We start from the raw sequence: 20,180 nt of genomic DNA, 5'->3' as shown, positions 1-20,180 counted from the left end.
AAAATGTCCAGAGAAGGACTGATTAGAAGAAATAGGTACATATAATCAGAGGAAATTGAGACATGGAAGGAACATAACTGTCTTTCTAACATCTGACAGGTTATCATATAGGTTATCAGACAGGGATCTGAGTTATTTTCCTTGGCCCTATCTGGCAGAATTGAGAGAAACAGGTGAACACTGCAAAAAAACAGATTTAAATTTGGAGGACATAAAAATTCTTAATGGTTCTGAAGTCAGGAGGGCCTGAGTTCAAATCTGACCTCAAATACTTAACACTTCCTAGCTGTGTGATGCTAGGCAAGTCATTTAACCCCAATTGCCTCAGAAAAAAAAAAAAAAATCTTAATGACAAGAGTTAACAAAAAGTAGAATAAATTACCTTGGAAGACATTGTGTTCTCATTAGAGATCTGCATGAAGATGGAAAACCCACTTGTAAGGGATGCTGTAAAAAGAATCCCTGGCTAGGTAAATAAAATGGAATAACCTTTAAAGTAATGGTTAGCTCTTTGGTTCTATAATTCGATTATGAATCTTGTTTTACTTGGCCCAAGAACATAGTTTAAATTGTAGAATATAATAGCAAGAAATCTGAAAAAAAAATCATAGGTCATTGTATTTACAAAGTTTCCCTTTATTACAATTTCTTTTATACTGATTAAAATGTGCTCTCAGATTGAAACTTTTCTGACCATCAATACTTTCAATAATGTTTCTTTCCGATATGAATTCTCTGATGTTGAGTAACATGTGCTCTCTGGGTAAATGCTTTGCCACACTCATTACATTTATAGGGTTTTTCTCCAGAATGAATTCTGTGATGTCGAGTCAGGTTTGCCTGCTTGGTAAAGGCTTTATTACACTCATTACATTTATATGGTTTCTCTCCAGAGTGAATTTTCTGATGCTGATTTAAATTGGCCCGCTTAGTAAAGGCTTTTCCACATTCATTACATTTATAGGGCTTTTCTCCAGAATGAATTCTTTGATGAAGATTAAGTTGTGAAAGGTAGCTATAGTCTTTTCCACATTCATTACACTTAAATGGTTTCAATGCAAGATGAGTATGCTGATGTTGAGTAAGGGTAGACTGCTTAGTAAAGACTTTCCCACATTCATTACATTTATAAGGTTTCTCTCCAGAATGAATTCTTTGATGTTCGGTAAAATTTGCCCACTTGATGAACGCTTTCCCATATTCACTACATGTAAAGGTTATCTCACCAGAATGATGGGTATAATGAACATTAAATTGTGAAATCCATTTGAAGGTTTTTCCACATTCTTTACACTTAAAAGGTTTCTCTCCAAAATGAATTTGCTGATGATGAGTAAGATTTAACCTCTTAGTAAAGACTTTACTACACTCATTACATTTATAATTATCTAAGTTTTCTTCAGAATGAATTCTCTGATGTTCAGCACTGTTTACCCACTTAGTAAAAATTTTCCTACATTCATTACATGTACAGGGTTTCTCACCAGGATGATGGTCATGATGAAGATTAAGTTGTGAAATGTGACTAAAGGCTTTTCCAAATTCTTTATATACAAAAGGTTTCTTTCCTGGCTGGATCTTTTGATACTTAAGCAGCCCTAAGGTATCTTTGATGTTCTTTCCATATATATCATATTTATACATGTTTTTTACTATAGGAATTTGTTCTGTATCTAGGATTGGCCTCAGGTTGAAACTTCTCTCAAATTCATTACTCTCAAAGCCTTTCTCATTACTGGAAATTTCCTCATATATAACAGTTTCTTGCTCCAAATGCTCATGGTGGCCTTGCTGCCTGACTAATCTGCCATAACAGTGAAAATTTTCTTTCAGTATGAAGTTCCAAGAACTATGTTTTCTGGGTCTTTTCATTATTGCTTCCTGAGGTGATTCTTCCACAGATGTTTCCCACTTTTCAAATGATGCCTTGGCTTCAGGAATGATGACTGAATCTGAAAGAAGAAAGAAACTGTTGCATGATGAAATAGTTCATATTTCTGTAGCTGCTTTAAAGTTAACAATACATTTTTCTCATAACAACCCTGTGAAATAGGTAGTATAAATATAATCAGCATTTTCTAGGTGAGGAATAGAATTTTCTCTCAGTCCTTGTCAATAGTTTAAAGGTTTTGAAGAGTTTCTTGGATCAACATTTCCAACGTGTTTTCTCTCTGACCAACAAAATGAGCTGTTGCTTACAATAAATTCCTGTCTACTAGTTTTTCATTTACTCAAACAGACAAATACCTCTGGGGGCTTCACTTTCTAGCATCCATGGCATTTCCCCATGTTCCAATTGGGAGACCACTTGGAAGCTGAAAGACCTGTTCATGGAAAAGAAAAGTGAAATGCATATTTCTGTGGTAGAAAAATCATTCCATGACCAGCAGGATGAATACAGAGAGGACTGGCGAGACTTACATGAACTGATGCTAAGTGAAACGAGCAGAACCAGGAGATCATTATATACCTCAACAATGATACTGTTTGAGGATATATTCTGATGGAAGTGGATCTCTTTGATAAAGAGAGTTAATTCAGATCAAAGATGGACAGAAGCAGCTACACCCAAAGAAAGAACACTGGAAAATGAATATAAACTGCTTGCATTTTTGTTTTTCTTCCTGGGTTATTTCTACCTTCTGAATTCAATTCTCCCTGTGCAATAAGAAAACTGTTCGGTTCTGCACACGTATATTGTATCTAGGATATACTGTAACCTATTCAACATGTGAAGGACTGCTTGCCAACTGGGGGAGGGGGTGGAAGGATGGAGGGGAAAAATCGGAACAGAAGTGAGTGCAAGGGATAATGCTGTAAAAAAAATTACCCTGGCATGGGTTCTATCAATAAAAAGTTATTAAAAAAAAAAGAAAGAAAAAAAAAAGAAAAATCATTCCAAAATATAATCCAAGATGCTACATATTTAGAGAGGATAGAATATATTAGCCACAATTTAAAGAACTTCAAAACTACTCAGTGTTAAATCTTCATAAAATACAGGAGGATGGGCCAAAAGGGCTGAGGATAATACAAATCTTCCATCTGTGAAATTATTTTACTGGATTCTTAGCAGAAAATTTGAACACAAAAAGGCAAAGAAATGGAAATGGGCAGTATCCAGACTAGTAAAGGGGGAAAGAAACTGCCCCATTTTCAATTCTATAATACAAAAAGATCAAGATTCTCTGGCTTCTACATCAAAGAAATTCAGTGTGATACTTTCAAAGCCCATGGTCTTTAAAAATTATTTAATTAAACATGTATTTTTATTATAATTGATTATATTAAACATTTTATTATAATAAAAAGTATTTAATTAACAAAATTAAATAAAATTAAATTTCATTGAAACTATTACCACTCATATGAAAGAGTGTTCCAAATCATTATTGATCAGAGAAATGCAAATTAAGACAACTCTGAGATACCACTACATACCTGTCAGATTGGCTAAGATGATAGGAAAAAATAATGATGACTGTTGGAGGGGATGAAGGAAAACTGGGACACTGATGCATTGTTGGTGGAGTTGTGAACGAATCCAGCCATTCTGGAGAGCAATCTGGAATTATGCCCAAAAAGTTATCAAACTGTGCATACCCTTTGATCCAGCAGTGTTTCTATTGGGCTTATATCCCAAAGAAATAGTACAGAAGGGAAAGGGACCTGTATGTGGCAAAATGTTTGTGGCAGCCCTGTTTGTAGTGGCTAGAAACTGGAAATTGAATGGATGCCCATCAATTGGAGAATGGCTGGATAAATTGTGGTATATGAATGTTATGGAATATTATTGTTCTGTAAGAAATGACCAGCAGGATGAATACAGAGAGGCTTAGAGAGACTTATATGAACTGATGCTAAGTGAAATGAGCAGAACCAAGAGATCATTATACACTTCGACAACGATATTGTATGAGGATGTATTCTAATGGAAGTGGACTTCTTTGACAAAGAGACCTAACCAAGTTTCAATTGATAAATGATGGACAGAAGCAGCTACACCCAAAGAAAGAACACTGGGAAACGAATGTGAACTATCTGCATCTTTGTTTTTCTTCCCGGGTTATTTTTACCTTCTGAATCCAATTCTCCCTGTGCAACAAGAGAACTGTTCAATTCTGCAAACATATATTGTATCTAGGATATACTGCAACATATCTAACATATATAGGACTGCTTGCCATCTAGGGGAGGGGAAAAATCAGAACAGAAGCGAGTGCAAGGAATAATGTTGTAAAAAAAAAAATTACCCTGGCATGGATTCTGTCAATATAAAGTTATTATTAAATAAAATTTAAAAAAATAAAAATAAAAAAATTAAATTAAATTTCATTTAAAATGCTGAGATATACGGGGGAAATTTACCAAGAAAAACCAAGTTCCTATAGTTCTCCAGCAACACATCTCTGTATAGATTCTGCTCAACAGGGTCCAGTTGTACCAGTTCTTCCCAAGTGAAATCTGGAAACACATCCTTGAATGTCACTGATTCCTGAAACACAAACACATGTCTGCTTGCCAGCTAGTTAGCTCCCTGCATTGCTTATAGGGATGAGGCTGGCCGCAACAAAGAAATGAAGAGTGTGTAAGTCGCTGATAAAATGGTAAAGTAATTCTATATAATTTGTAATTTACTATAGGTAGTTATCATATACATCACTTATATCAGCACTGTGGTGGAAGGGTGCGGAGTAAATCAGAAGAATATGATATGCTTCCTACTTTTATGGAGCTTAGAATTTTATTTGAGAAACACTAAAAACTGTTAAGATAATGGGAACTTATTTCTAATAATTAGTCCTTCAATTCTTGTAGCAACAAGAATAGCAATTCAAGGATCCCCTTGGGACATACAGCATCCTGTTCATTTGCTCAAGTCCACTCTTATTATCTCCTTTCCAAGGAGAAAGGATGAATTTTAAATGAGACATACACTTTCTCTAAAACTCAAAGAATGAATTAAACTCACCCTAAGATGGCTGTGGTTAACACTAACATCAATTTCATTCTCAATATTAATTTCCAAATAAATACTACAAAACTACAATCCCCCAATGTTAAAAGATTATGTTTTCCAACATAATCATTCATTCTTCCAATGTTATCAGTATTTGTGATTGTTTTCTAATTACAAAATATACTGTATGGTCATAAAAACAACTTTTCATTCATAATTTTGCTCCTATCAACAAGAAGCTTTTCTCAAATTTTCCCATTTCTGCCAGGGTTAATATTGTTAATACAATGTTAATATTGTTCCCACCCTGTTGGAATACACAGGAGCCACCTGACAGTGGCTGCTGGAGATCCAACCCAGAATGGATCTCCTCTTGTGAGTACAAGGAGACTGAGAGGCAGTTGCTGCTCTCTAAACTCTCTGAGAGGCCATTGAGTTGTTTGACCTCTCTCCTCTTCCCGCTGCCTCCAATTTTTCTCATTCCCAGTTCACAACACCTGTGTCAGCAAAAACTGCCTTGCAAATCCTTCAGATGTTATGATCCACAATTGTGGAGGCTCTCGGAGAATTGACCTGTCCCTTAATACCACCCCACCAAAAATCTAAGGAACAGATCAAAAATTATGTTTCCTCCATGACTAAAAATTAAGTAATTCTCTATTTATTTGTTTCCTCAAATTCTAGTAAATTTGATTCCTCAAAATCTAGTAAATCCTCCACCTAAATCCTTGTTCTACACAACTCACTTGAAACAAATGGTAAATATATACTTTTACATATTCCCTTCTACTACTACCATCCTCTGTGTCTTAATAGCCTCTCCACTAATAAGGAATTCTGATCCTTTTCCTCATTTTTTTTTTTTTACTTTTCTAAAAGTTTATTTTAAAATAGAAAAACAAGCCAAATATGTGCGAAAAAATTCTCACATGAACAGAACATGAGAAAATTTAAAATATGAGATGATAAATTTCCATTTCAAGAAATTGTATATACAACATATTGTGTCACGAGCTGTCCATCTTTGCTTCTATGTAGATTTTCTTCTGTTCTCTGCTGTGTACTTTTTATTTTTCCCCTTCCCTTGCCCCCTCCCCCACAAAGCTACAATTAAGCATGGATATAATTATACACACACATATATATATCTATGTTAGGCTGTTCTTTGTTTGTAAAGTCCTATTTCTCTGAAGATGAATAACATCATCCTTTAAGAAGTTTGTTTTTCCATATTTTTCTAAATCCAACAACTCATCACTTCTTGTACCACAGCAATATTTCAATCTTATACTATCTAGTTATTTTAAGTAACCTAAAAATATTAATATGGCTGACAGTGTAGTTTCCTTATTTTCCATTTTTGATTGTCTACTTTAGTTTTAATTTTGCCTGAAACCAGTGATTCCTAGCCCTGGGTTGTTTTCCTAAATTCTACTTCTGATCATTGTCATTATGTTTATGTATATCTCTTATTTCCTATCCCTACTAACGCCTCTGCTTTACTTCCGCTACCTTGCTTTGCTATTACTTAACCTCCCCACTTCCAGGATCTTTCCCTCATCCTCTCCCCATACTTTTTCTGTCCCTCTTTTCTTCCTATTTCCATTAATCTATACATCCTTCTCCAACTACCTCCCCTTACCTTATTATTGTTTATAAATTTAGAACTTTTATACCTTTCAAGATATATACTAATTGTTCCCTTTCTAACCTATTCCTGATGTAATAATTCCAGAACTACCAAGCCTCCTCCCTCATCTAATTCCTCTGTGTCACTTCTAACTTTTGTACCTTATTCATATAAGATAGTTACTTTTAAAAATCTTTTCCTACATTGCTATTTTAGAATCACATCGTACTCAGCTCTAATGTTTCTTTTAAACTACCCAATTACTGACATATATATTTCCACAAATAAAACAAAGTTTGCTTTTATTGAGTTCCTTGAAATTAGTCTCTCATGTTTAGCTCATATTTCTGTTGGATCTTACATGTCAAATTTATGATTAAGTTCAAGGGATTTTTTGCAACAAAATCCTGAAAGCCTGGCAATTCATTGAATATCAATTTTTTAAAAAAAATTTCCATTTAGGATCATGCTTAATTTTGCTAGCAGTCACAACCCTAGTTCTTTTATTCTTTGATAGTCTTTCAAGACTTGTGATCTTTTAATATAGCCACTATTAGAGTTTGTATAATTTTAACTTGGCTCTGCTATATTTGTTTTTTTCTTGTTGCTGGTAATATTCTCTCTTTGATCTGGGGGTTTCAGAATTTTGGCTATGACGTTAATGTAGGCTTTCTCATTAGAATCTTTTTCAGGTGGTGATTAGTGGATTTTTTCCATTTCTACTTTCCCCTTTGGTTCTAAGGCTTCAGGATAATTTTCTTTTAATTATTTCTTGTATTATTGTATCCAGATTCTTTTTGATCATAGCTTTTAGATAGTTCAATTATTCTTATGTTTTCTCTTCCAGATTTGTTCCCCAGATCTGTTTTTCTTATGCCTCATGTCACATTCTCATCTATTTTTTTCACTATATTTTGTTTTATAAATTCTTGATCTTTTCTAACTTCACTGGCTTCTCCTTGCCCAATTCTAATTTTCAAGGAGTCATTGTGTTCCTTTAAACTTTGGATCACCTTTTGCAATTTACATAATTTTCATAATCTTATTTCTCTCAAATTCTTTTTTTTTTTTTTTAGTTTTTCCTCAAACTCTATTATTTGATTTTTAAAGTCATTTTTGAGTTCTTCTCTGAATTCTTTTTGAGCAGGTCACTATTCAATGTTACTCTTTGAGATAGGAGAGGATTTTTTTTTTTTTACTTCATCTGAAGTTGAATTTTGGTCTTCCCATTCCCTCTATGGTTTGAGTTCTTTCTCTTTTGCCTGTTCATGGGTTTTATTTTTTTTAATTAGTAGCAGATTGTTGGAATGATTACTTCTGCCTCTGGAGTGTGGGAATGGTGCCTCTAGAGTCAAATCTTACTCTAGTTCTCCCCTCTGCTCTGAAACCAAAAATCAAAAATTCCACCCACCTGTAAGTACCCACCCCACTGCTTCTGCACTTACCAGGCAAGTACTGGTTACTTTTCGGCCAGAGTATATCTTCACAGCACAACTGGGTCTGGCATTCCTTATCAACAGAGATTCTTTTAATTTTCCCCAATTCAGCTGCCCAACTCTCCACATGGTGTGGGAGGTGAAGACACCAGTGGCTGAGACCAAGGCTATTTCCCAACCCAGCTAGCCCCAGGGCTGGCCCCTTGCTATTTCAGTGGAACTAACCTAGACGTGTTTACACTTTACCTAGGCCAAACCTCCAATCTAGTATCTTTCTTTGGCTCTACCCAGATTGTCCCAGGAGGACCTCTAATTTCTTTTTACCACTCTAGTTTGCCCTGAGGTACAATTTTATCCTGTTTGTGGGGGGTGGGAATATGGAAAGTTTGGAATTTTCTGTACTATTCTGCCAACTTCCCAGAATCCTCCACCTCCTCATCTCTTTTCATATTATCTCAATATATACTTGGTTGTCCCCAAACCATACCATACCATATTCTCCAATGTCCTCTCCTGGACAAACCTAAATTTTTCCCCACTTCAAACATAATGAAAAAATAAATCAGTTCTTTGTTGTCTAATATAAAGTCTAGACCATTTCAAAAACTTTCAAAGAACCAAAATGTCATTAATATACCCCTTACATAAGAGCAAATTGTAACCAGACACAGCATGTCCAAAGTTTCCAAAAATCCTCCAAAAGTATCTCTCAATATACTAAAGATTTTCCACTCTAATATTTCAGGTAAACAGCAAAACCTGGGATACGTACTGTTTCCCCTACTGCAAAAAGAAATAGGTATCACATTTAATAAAGACAGTCTAAAATCTAGCAATTGTCAGAAAATGCCAATTATAGAATAAAAGAAATTAGCCTCTTCCCTGCTAAATCAGTAAATGGTTGTTGTCCTTCATTTTTTGAAGAGAACCAAAATGACATCACTATATTAGTCATGTTACAAGGTGTCCTATTGTGGCTGATCAGACTATCGTTGATGTTGAAATCAAGAGATATTTATTAAGTGTTTCTTATGTGCCAAGATGAGGGCAGCCAGGTGACATAGTGGACAGAGTGTTGGACCTGAAGTCAGGAAGACTAATTTTCCTGAATTAAAATTTTTGCCTCAGTTCCTCTTCTGTGAAATGAGCTAGAGAAGGAAATAGAAAACCATTCAAAATGGGGTCAGAAAGAGTTGGACATGAACAACAAATGTGCCAGCCACTGATCACTTCAATGGGAGTCTGGCTCTCCCTAAATCACAATACATTCCCCAACATCTTTGTTATGGAAGAGCCCCAACTTCTCCCATTCCCCTCAGACACAATGGCATCCTTGGCAACCAAGAAGTGTGCCAAGGAGATAAAGTATTTTCTAACTGAAAGACTTAATGGGACCTTTTGGCTCCATTAATGGGAATTATTATATTAGTTAAAACTTTTCCAAGAAATGGTGACAGTCAATATTTTCACTTTATTATTCGTTTTTCAGTTTCTTCAGATAAGTCAATTGAAAGTTTCTGTAACTCCAAGTAGTATTTTCTTATCCTGGTCCTAGTTTGACCTTGACTTCTAACAACCTACTCTTTTCTAGCTAGAAAAACTCAGGAAATCCTTGTTGACAATATACAACACCAAGACTTCATAGTACCTCAACTTCACAAATTTGCTTATTTATTTATTTATTGTGGATGCAATTGGGGTTAAGTGACTTGCCCAGGATCACACAGTTAGGAGTGTTGTGTCTGAGCCACATTTGAACTCAAGTCCTCCTCTGACTTCCGGGCTGGTCCTCTTTCCACTGTGCCACCTAGCTGCCCTCAAATTTGCTTTTTTAAAGAAAAATGGTGCTATATAGTTTGTGGTACAAAATTATTTATTTATGGCCTGTACAGTAAAATACAATGAAAAGAGTATTAAATTAGTAACCACCTGAGATGAGTTCTAGGTTTCAGTTCTAGTACTAATTATCTGAGTGATTTGACATTACTCACTTCACTTCTCTGATCTCTGGATCTGTTTCCTCATCCATAAAATGAAAGTGTTGCACTAGATGATTCAAAAAGCCTAGAAATCAAATTTTTAAAAACATTTATCAATGACCCCTGATAGAAAAATAAAATGCTTTAAAATTTTGGCTTTACTCATTAGCTGGAGTAGCTCATACCCTTTTACCACCATCTATATGCAAGTGAGTTACCTAATCTAACTGAAATCTGAAAGAAAAATCAACCAAATCCCTATAGAGCTTTTTAAACATATAGGATCACAGAGTTAGAAAAGGAATCTTAGAAATCATCACTACATTATCTCATTTTACTGTTGTGGAAACTGAACCTCAGAATAGTTAAGTGACTTGACCAATATTACACAGATAAAGCACAGGAATAGCTCAGGTTTTCTAATTCAAAATCCAGCACTTTCTACTGCACAATGTATCCCCAAAAGCAATTTTTTCCTTGTCTTCCAATTTCCTATTTCCATCTACAAAACACCTCTACTTAAAAATCCTAACTGAAATTCCAAACGAGAACATATAAATTTATCTAGGGTCAGATATATAGGAAGTTATCACAGCCAGGACTCAAACTCAAGAGTTTTTTATTCAAAAACTTGGGCTTTTAATATAGCAAATTAAAGTTAGGAGAAATCAGCAAGTTGTCACAGTTATGATAATAGAAATGTTACATGTGTGTGTGCGTGTGCCAGAATATAGCACCATATTTTGTTCAAATAGTTCTGCAATTGCAACAATTTCTAACTCCAGATTTGAAGATTCCCTACCCACCCATGGCTACAGATCCTATGCTACTATTTATTCATGGAATCTGAAAGTTGGAAAGAACCTCCGCAACCATATATTCCAATCTAGATGTGAAAGGAATCCCACTCTAACGTAACCTGACAAGTAGTCATCTAGTCTCTGCTTGAAGCCTTTTAGGGAGAGAACAACTATTACTTGTAAGGCAGCTCATTCCATTCTTGGTTGGCTCTCATTGTTAGGGAGCTTTTCGGAACTTTAAGACTAAATCTGCTCTTTTCAACTTGTCCCAGTTGCTCTAACTTTCTGCTTTCTGGGACCAAACACAGCAAATTTAGTCCCCTCCTTCATCTTAACAGCTTTTTAAATACTTGAAGCAGCCCCAGGTGTTTTCTTCTCTCCAGCATAAATATTTCAAGTTCCTCCAACCAATATTCCCACGACCAAGAATCAATGATCTTCATCATCCCAGCTGCTGTTTTCTGGACACTCTCCAGCTTATCCATTTCCTTCTTAAACTGCCATGCTTATGTCAGATGAGGTCTGAGAAGGGAGCCAATGGGACTATCTTTTAAAAGATTTTTTAAAAATAAGCTTTAAAAAGAGAAAAATTAATCCATCACAAAAAACTCTAATATCATTTCTTTTTTGGAAATGGGCCAGGATACAATGTAAACATCACTCAAAAGGCCATCATAGCTACAAGAATTCAAAAGTACCACCAAGTAGTTATGATTATATTAATTACTGACCATACCAAGAGTTAAAACCAAAGAGTTAGTACTAACAGGAAAACTTTCACAATGATCTAATGTTACAGTTAAGTGTTTTGTTTTGTTTTTTCCCTTGTTTTATTTTTTAATTAATTTTCTTTTTGCAAACAAAAAATAAAATTTAATAAACTTACTTTTTAATTGGAAATTTTTTTAAAATAGCAGCAGTTTATTAAAAAGGAATAAGAATGACCTATATGTTGAAGTCATGGAGTTTGGCACATAAAATTTACACAAACTATACACTCCTGAGATAATAAATCCTTTTGTTGTGATAATCAAATCACAACTTAGAGCTTCTCTTTTTCCAACATTTGATTTTAGCACCTGATATCAACTGAGAAATCCCTGAGATCATTACTTCCCTGTTTCCGGAAGTGAGGTCCTTCAATGCAGTCTATGGCCTTTTTTGACTGCTGCATCATACTGCTGACTCACATTAAGCTTGTAGTCCACTAAAATTATCAAATATTTTTCAGACGAACCATTTCTTCCCCACTTTATACTGAAGTTGATTTATTTATAACTAAGAATAAGATTTCACATCTGTTCATATTGAATTTCATTTCTCAAATTCAGCCTATGCTCTACCCCTGGCAATCCATTTGAATCCAGTGTCTTCTCAACTTGTATTATATTCAGGTTTAATGAGTAAGCTGTCTATGCCATTATACAAAACACTGATAAAAATGTTCAACATCATAGGGCCCAGAATAGATGCTCAGGGTGTTCCACTCCTGCCAAATTGACATTGAACTGTTACTTATTATTAACTATTATTTACTAACTTTTCATTATTTATTATAATTTATTATTGACAATAATTAATGAAATCAACTAATATATAATATAAACTGTTAATTATTAACTATTCATGTTAAGTTAGGTTATAAAACTAGTTCTGGATCCATCTGATTACATTGACACGAAATTCATCTCTTCATCTTCTCCTTAACAACAATACGATGTTTGAGCAAAAGCTTTGTTAAAATTGTCTCAGTGGAAACGTAGGTGTTTTGTTAATATAACTGATTTTAGGCTGTTTCAAAGATTTACTATTCAATTTGTATATGACTTTTGACCTCCTCTTTCTGAGCATTTTACTATTTATTTATTTTACTATTTGCTCCATTTTTGTAACCTACTAACAATTCTAATAAAAAGGTTGGTGAACATACAAAGAAAGAAGTGATGGAGTCTAAAGGCAGACCAATGTATGCTATTTTTGCTTTCTTTTTTTTTTTCCATGGGTTTTTCCTTTTACAAGCTATAACAGTATTTGCAAAATGTTCTTTTACTACATGACTAATGGGGAAATAGGTTTTACATGATTGTATATATATATATAACCTATATCGAAGTGCTTACTATCTTATTACTATCTTAGAAAGAAGGGACGGAGGGAGAAAATTTAGGACTCAAAACTTTTTAAAACATGAATGTTAAAAAATATCCTTACATGTAACTGGAAAAAGTAAAATAGTTTAAAAATGGGGGGGGGGGGGAGAGAAGTCTAGCAACAGAAGTTCAATGACAAAAATAAAATTTAGTGATTATTTATGAATTTGGTTTCCCTTATCACCAGTAACAAGTGAAGGTTGGGTTATTTCTTAACCTCAAATATATTAAAAATCAGTCAATCAATCAGTCTAGTAAGCAAGAATTTATTCAACATTATGTGCTAAGTATTGTGTTAAGCAAAAAGGATACCAAAAAAAGTGAAAACATGATCCCTGCCCTCAAGGAGCTCACATCCTAATGGAAGAGAAAACATACCAATGGCTAGGTACATTAAAGATATATACAGAGTAATGGAAAACCACCTTGGAAGGAAGATAATAGTGTCCCCAGGGAATAAGAAAAGTCCCCTTTAGAAGGTGGGATTTGAACTGAGTCTTAAAGAAAGCCAGGAAAATAGGAGGTGGCAATGAAAACATTCTAGACATGAAAAATAAATAGTGTAAAGGTACAAAGTCAAGAGATGAGAGTGTATGAAGTAATAGCTTCCTATTCCTAGACCAAAAGATGACTGGAGGAAAGTGAAGTGCAAAAAGATTGGAAAGGTAAGAAGGGACCAGGTTGTGAAGACTTTTAAATAATAAACAAAGAATTTGATATTTGATCCTGAGGGCAGAAGGGAGCCACTGAAGTTTATTAAATAGAGAGATGACATGGTCAAATCAGTGCCTTAGGAAAATCATTTTGGCAGCCAAATGAATCTCTCAACTATATGCATTTGAAGATTTTGATGGTTTTTTGAAGATATGTTTCCATAACCTAGGCAATTTACATTCCTATTCAGTAGACTGATAGATAATGGTGTTTCTTTCCAAGAAATCTTAATAATCTTTGAGACTCATTCTCTTTATCTGTAAAATAATAGAGTTGTACTACTACAAGCTCTAACACACTTCAAAAACTGTTATTTAATTAGTCTGACATTCAACTTCCTTTACAATGATCCATTGAATACTTTAGAGAAAAAGAAAATCCCCATAGTCTATTCATGGCACAGAGATCTTAAGAGAGAAAGTGGTCCCAGAGACTAAAACAAAATTTCTTCAATTGTCTAATACAGAAAACATGTTTAAAAATCTGTTGGTATTTATAACTATTACCAAGTAACTGGATAACCCATTTTTAATTCACATACCGTGGTTAGAATATCATCAGTAATGTGAAGTTATATTCTTGAAAATCATATTTTGAGTATGACTAAGCACCTTAGGTAATTTTTGCTCTAGTCTTTGTTATCCAAACAGAAGTTTGGTCCCAGTCCCAGTACATGCTTTTAAATCTGTTACTTACTTTTACAATTTAGTAAACTAGGTTTCTTCCTTTAACAGTTAGTTACATGTCTTGTTTTCCATGACAAACATTTTGGCATATATATGGCATGGACTTCAATTGCTCTTTACTTTCTCAAATGCCAGCGTTGTTATTCTAAGAAGAATGGAAAGTCTTTTCACACTAAGTTTAATAGTTTCTATTTCTTTTGTATTTCTCAGACTAGTACCGAATACAAAAACATAAAAGAATGAGTGCAGTTTAAGTAGAGAAGGCATCAGGTTGTGGAATGTATTCCCTACTGAATCTAACATCAACTAGGAAAGACCCGTTCTCCTGGGAGAAAATAAAATATATTTAGAACTCTGGACAGGATTTGGTTAGACATAGAAGCACTAGTAAAAAGGAATTAAAAGTGAATATATTGAGAAACAATATGGTATTTTTGAAAATGAAGAATACGTTCTACTTACCTGGCATCTGGCTACTTGAAACACAGCAGGCTTTTCTCTTTTCTCTGTGTTCCTATCTTGGAGAAAGACAGAATCCGGAGAATGCAAAGCTAGGAAGGACAAAGGATGGAAATAGGATCAGCTTCCAGATCCTAACCAATTCAGAGAGAAGGGTAGTGCTATATATGGCTCTAGAGTCATTGTTTTCCAATGACAGAATTCTGGTTTGAATACACTGATTTCATAATTGTTTCTAATATTATATATCATATGGAAGTTTTAATTCTAGGTATCTGTCATGGTTTCACAAGGAAATTTTTATTTCCTTATAGAATATGAGATCAAATAAATTTTGCTAAGTTTCTTATAAAAAATGGCTTCATAGAAAATTTATATCTTCCACCAGGGAGGAAATATGGCCTAGATAAAAGAATATAGAAGAGAGTTAAAAGACCTGGGATCTAAGAATTTAATTTTTATGTAAACATTAGAGCAAGCCAATTGACTATGCATACTGTTCCTTAGTTTTCTCATCTTCAAAACTGGGATAATCATATCAGTTTTTCTTGCCTCAAAGAGCTCTTAAAAATAATTGTTTTAAAAAATAAAAATTATTATTAAATCCAATATCAAGATTGGTTGATGGATGAAAATGCCATAAGCTTTGAGAGGAAATTTTTGTGAAAGTTTATAAGAGGTTTACTATTTTCATTATTTCCTTTGTCACTACAACTCAATGAACAGTCAGTCCATGAAAAATTTCTTCAATTTTGTGGCCTGCATAAAGTCAAATTATAAAGAAACAACTCAGGCTAGATAATATGAAAGAAGACCAGAACTGAAAATGAATAGTTCATACTTGCTCATTCCCCCAATCCAAAGATCTTCACTCTCCCTATTTTTTTTTTCACTATTGTTTCTCCAAGACCCCTCTTCTTAGGATGTCTATCCTTATTTCTCACACTCTGAAGAGATTTTGTTCTCTTACAGTAACTTCATTAACTCACCATCCTCCTTAAGCATTTGGGTCAAATCTTCCACCAGGGTGACCACTTCCTCAATGTTCTCTGGATTCTGTGACTTCACCCAAATCCTGATTTCACTGGGCAAGATAGTCAAGAATTGTTCCAGCACCAGTAGCTCCAGGATCTGCTCTTTTGTGCGAATATCTGGCTTCAGCCACTGAAGGCAGAGTTCCCAAAGCTGGTTCACAGCTTCATAGGGTCCAGCCTTTTCTGGGTATGGAAAACATCTGAAGGCCTGACGAGAAGCCTCTGCATTCAACTTTTTTCTTCCTAGAATGTTAACCTGTTCCCTCGGAAAATTCATTCTCAGTGATTTATCTTGTTTATGTACATCCAGAATTTGGGAGCTCAGAGAGATAGTCATCTTATTCAAGGAAAATAGCTCTCCAACTGCGACCATCACAATGTATATCCCCAGTAGGGATCCAATTCCCATCAGATCCAGGCTGAAGACCTGCACATAGTTGTGAGGGATGCTGTGGGCAAAAATACAACATTGTTAACTATCACAATCAAGAAATGTCAGTCAAACTATCAGATTTCTATCTCCTAAAAAGATTAAGAGAATTTTAATATATAAATTATCTACAAACTGAGTAGACACATAATGCATTATGATTTATAGAACTTTAGAGTTCTCTGTTGTTTCCTTCTACCAACCATGTGGCATGGCATAACAAATATCATCTGAATACAAAAATAAAACTGAATAACATGGATACTTCCAGACTCCAGACCAATGCTCTTTAACTTTATACTGAAATATACACACTGTCACCATTATACATGTATATTTATTCGACACCAACCACACCAAACAATATTGTTCCTATCAATTCATGTTACTCAAAGCTAAAAAAAAAAAAAAATTATTTTTTGGTAGCCTGAGCTATAAAATTCTAAAAGATAAGAGATTGTATCTTCTTTGCTACAATATCAAACATGATGCCTTGAATACTGTAAGTATTCAATAAAGGTTTAATTTATGAAAACTGTTGAGAAAGAATAGGGGTTTGAATATAACAATGAGTCCAAAGTTGTAATAAATTTCATTACCCTGCAATGAAACAACCTAGTTCTTTATAAAAAGAAAAATTCTTTGTTTAATAATAATAATAATAAATATTGTATATGATATGTATATGATAATTAAGTCAAACAATTAGAAAAGAAGATCTAGAATCTTAATGAAGAAAATGACTCCTAAAAATCAGAATTGGGCAAAAGGAAGTCAATGAAGTTATGACACCAAGAAATTATGAAACATAATGAAGAATGAAAAAATAGAAGAGAATATGAGATATAAGAAAAACAATACATCTGGAGAACAGATCAAAAATAAATGGACTACCTAAAAGTTACAGTCACAAAAAGAATCTGGATACAATAAAAGAAAATTATCCTGAAGTGTTAGAACAAGAATTAAAAAAAAAAAGATATTCAATGATAACCAGGTGCCAAAAAAATCCCTAAACTCAATAAAAAAATCTGACATGCAATATCCAAGAGAAATATGAGCTAAACATCAAAGACTAATTTCAAGGAACTCAATAAAGGCAAATTGTTTATGTTTTATATGTGAAAATATGAGCTATATATCTAAGGTTGTCATTAGTAATTGGATAATTCAAAAGATTGGGCTAGACCTGAATATGATGTGTTTCTAAAATAACAAAACTATGAAGGAAAAGGTAAAAAGAGTAACTATGTTATACAAATAAGGTGCACGAGCAAGAAATGACAGAGGAATTAGATGCAAAAGGAGGAAAAGTTTGGGAATCTTCATATCAGGAATGGGTTAGAGAGGGAACTATATATATAAAGATTTATAAAAGTCTTCTAAATTTATAAAGAAATAAGAGGGGAGGGCATGGAGTAAGGGAGGAATGGTTAGAAAAAGGTGTGCAAATTAATGGGAATAGATAAAGAGAGAGGGAAACAGGGGAAGAGGATAAGAGAAGGATGGAGGAATAAGTTAAGTGATAGCAAGGAAAGGCAGCAGGCAGAAGAAAAGTAGAGAAATCAGCAGGGATGGGAAACATAAGGATCAGGAGAATTTATTAGGGGAAAAAAAGCAGGGATAGTAATCACTAATGTCAAACAAAGTTGAAGCTAAAACAATCAAAAAAAGAAAAAAAAAGAGAGATTACATATATTGTATTTAACATATACTTTAAGATATTTAATATGTATTGGACTACCTGCCATCTAGGGGAGGAGGAAGGGAAAAGTGGGAACAGAAGGTTTTGCAAAGGTCAATGTTGAAAAATTACCCATGCAGATGTTTTGTAAATAAAAAGCTATAATAATATATTTTTTTTTTAAGTAGAAAGTGGATCTTTGTCAAGAATACTATGTGTAGGGAACTCTGTTGAGGGAGACCAAGTGGTAGTAAGGGAAAGCAAGTCAATAAGCATTAGTCTATCTCCTACAAAATGTTGGCACCATGCTAAGCACTTTACACATATTATCTCATTTGATCCAACCTGGAAAGGAGGTACTGTTCCCACTTTACAATTGAGGCTACTAAGGCAAAAAAGATTAAATAATTTGTTCAGTCATACAGGCAGTAACAGACTGAGACTGAATTTGAACAAAAATCTTACTAAATTGAAGATCAAAGTTCCATCCGATTGCACCACTTAGCTGCCCCAATCCCAGTGGCTTGTGAAGAAAAAGTTTGGACCAGATAGTGTGAGGAGTTCTACAATAGAAAGCAAAAAGATTACCTTGCATCTGTAAAAGTCCAACTGGCATGAGACAACAAAAGTTTATAGAGCACAGGTTCAGCATAGATAAGAACAGTGGTGTTCAGCAGCACAAGAATAAGTAGATGTCAGAAGGTAACCTAGGACTAAGGTTTGTGGAGACAAGTATAATTAGCTAATTAGAGGTTTGAGATTCTTAAGAAAAGAAACAGAGGCCATCCCCAAGGGGAAATCAGATAAGCAGAGAGGATGGAATGACAGAAGATGAAGACTGCAGAATGAAGACAAAAATAGATAGAGATCGAAGGATAAAAGATTAAGATCTAAGAGAATTTTCAGAGCTCTAGATCATGGAGGAGAAAATTATTAGTGATGATAAGATCAAGGTGAGACAATATCTGCCTGTGGTTTTTGTACAGTAAACATGGAGTTCCCGAAAACCAAAGATGATAAACTGGGAACCCAAGGTATTAGAGAGGTCCTCAAATGATAGAGCAAGCCATTTATGGAGTATTCCTATGTGCCAGACAGTGTAAAAATACTATGCTTAAGTCCCCAACTTGGGAATGGGAAGAATGGCAAGGGAGACAGGTCAGATTGGAAGTCTGTCCTTTTTTTTTTTTTTTTTTTTTTTTTTTTTTGGGGGGGGGGGGGGGGGGGTGGGGAGGGGAGCAGGGAGGGAACTGTCATAGACACTTTTGACAATCTGGCCTAACCTATGGAACATGTCAGAATGTCACATTTTTTTTCAAATATTCATAATTATAGAAAATGGTAAATTCCAGTTAGAGCAGAGGTTCGAACATTTCTGTGACCTTTTTGCCAGTCTGTCAAGATAAGAATGTAGCTTTTTTTCCCCTATCCAGGTGCAGAAACATCCACTCCACCCCCCAAAAATCTATCAACCGATCACGGAGAACTGCTCCAGGCTGGGCTGCCTCCCCAACCGCCTCTTCTCCCCAATCTAGAAGTTAATGACAGTCCTGGGATGTGGGGGAGAGGGAAAGGAAGGAGGGGGAGGGACGACAGGGAAACCAGGTGGATGAACCTGGCTGGAGCAGGGCGAAGGGTGACTCGAGGAAGAAAACGTACGGGACGCAGGCGAGGACAAAAGTAGTCAGCGGAGTTTCGCCTTTAGTGCTGTAGCGCTCTTCCTGAGCCCAATCCCGAGCTCACAAGTTCCCTGCACAAACAAGAGTTAAGGTACCCTCTCACAGTAAGGCACTAAGAAACAGACCACACGAGTGTGGAACTACTGAGCTCTTCTCGGAGACACTGCTAAGTGGGAACGCCCCGCGAAGAAAGAGGAGAAAGGTGTTGACGCCTGTGTCACCGATACCTGTACTTCTGATACTTCTGACTTAACAAGGGGACCGACCCCACGCTGATGCCGTTCCTGATCCGACATTTACGGTAATGGCGACAACTGAGGGCGATATCCTCAAGCAGGCTTCCGTAATCCGATCCAGACTCTCTAAGATTTATCATTCCCAGAATTCTCTGAGTAAACCCTTTTCCCGTTAAGTGAATCGTTTCTGAATCTTTAAATAGTGGACGGAATCGCGGAGACAGTGAAAATCCTAAATTTCCAGCCCCAGCGCTCATTCTAAATTAATAGTTGCATTTTTGTCTCTCTATGGGCCTCAGTTTC

General features: G+C 35.0%; 1 protein-coding gene across 1 annotated transcript; it reads right to left on the bottom strand.

Moving 5' to 3' along the window:
• Nucleotides 1-615: 615 nt before the first annotated feature.
• On the bottom strand, nucleotides 616-19,937 carry LOC127545293 (zinc finger protein 383-like). Its single transcript, XM_051972469.1, has 8 exons — nucleotides 19,869-19,937; nucleotides 19,622-19,683; nucleotides 15,804-16,297; nucleotides 14,818-14,906; nucleotides 4,369-4,495; nucleotides 3,442-3,565; nucleotides 2,248-2,324; nucleotides 616-1,952 (listed from the first exon to the last, which is right to left on the bottom strand). The coding sequence occupies exons 1-8, from the start codon at nucleotides 19,935-19,937 to the stop codon at nucleotides 706-708; spliced, it is 2,289 nt and encodes a 762-aa protein (XP_051828429.1). The 3' UTR covers nucleotides 616-705.
• Between the last annotated feature and the right edge of the window lie 243 nt (nucleotides 19,938-20,180).

This window comes from Antechinus flavipes, chromosome 1 (genome assembly GCF_016432865.1).
Source record: "Antechinus flavipes isolate AdamAnt ecotype Samford, QLD, Australia chromosome 1, AdamAnt_v2, whole genome shotgun sequence".
NCBI lineage: Eukaryota > Metazoa > Chordata > Mammalia > Dasyuromorphia > Dasyuridae > Antechinus > Antechinus flavipes.
The sequence above is the reverse complement of the archived record's forward strand: the minus strand, read 5'-3'. Positions and strand labels throughout refer to the sequence as shown.

What these genes read in the sequence shown, in the direction of transcription:
- LOC127545293 (XM_051972469.1), bottom strand. Translation starts at nt 19,937, where the DNA reads ATGTCGGATCAGGAACGGCATCAGCGTGGGGTCGGTCCCCTTGTTAAG. An exon ending in TTTGTCCTCGCCTGCGTCCC is followed by an intron (nt 16,298 to 19,621) that starts GTACGTTTTCTT and finishes TTTTGCCCACAG; the next exon opens with CATCCCTCACAACTATGTGC. An exon ending in TAGGAACTTGGTTTTTCTTG is followed by an intron (nt 3,566 to 4,368) that starts GTAAATTTCCCC and finishes GCATAATTCCAG; the next exon opens with ATTGCTCTCCAGAATGGCTG.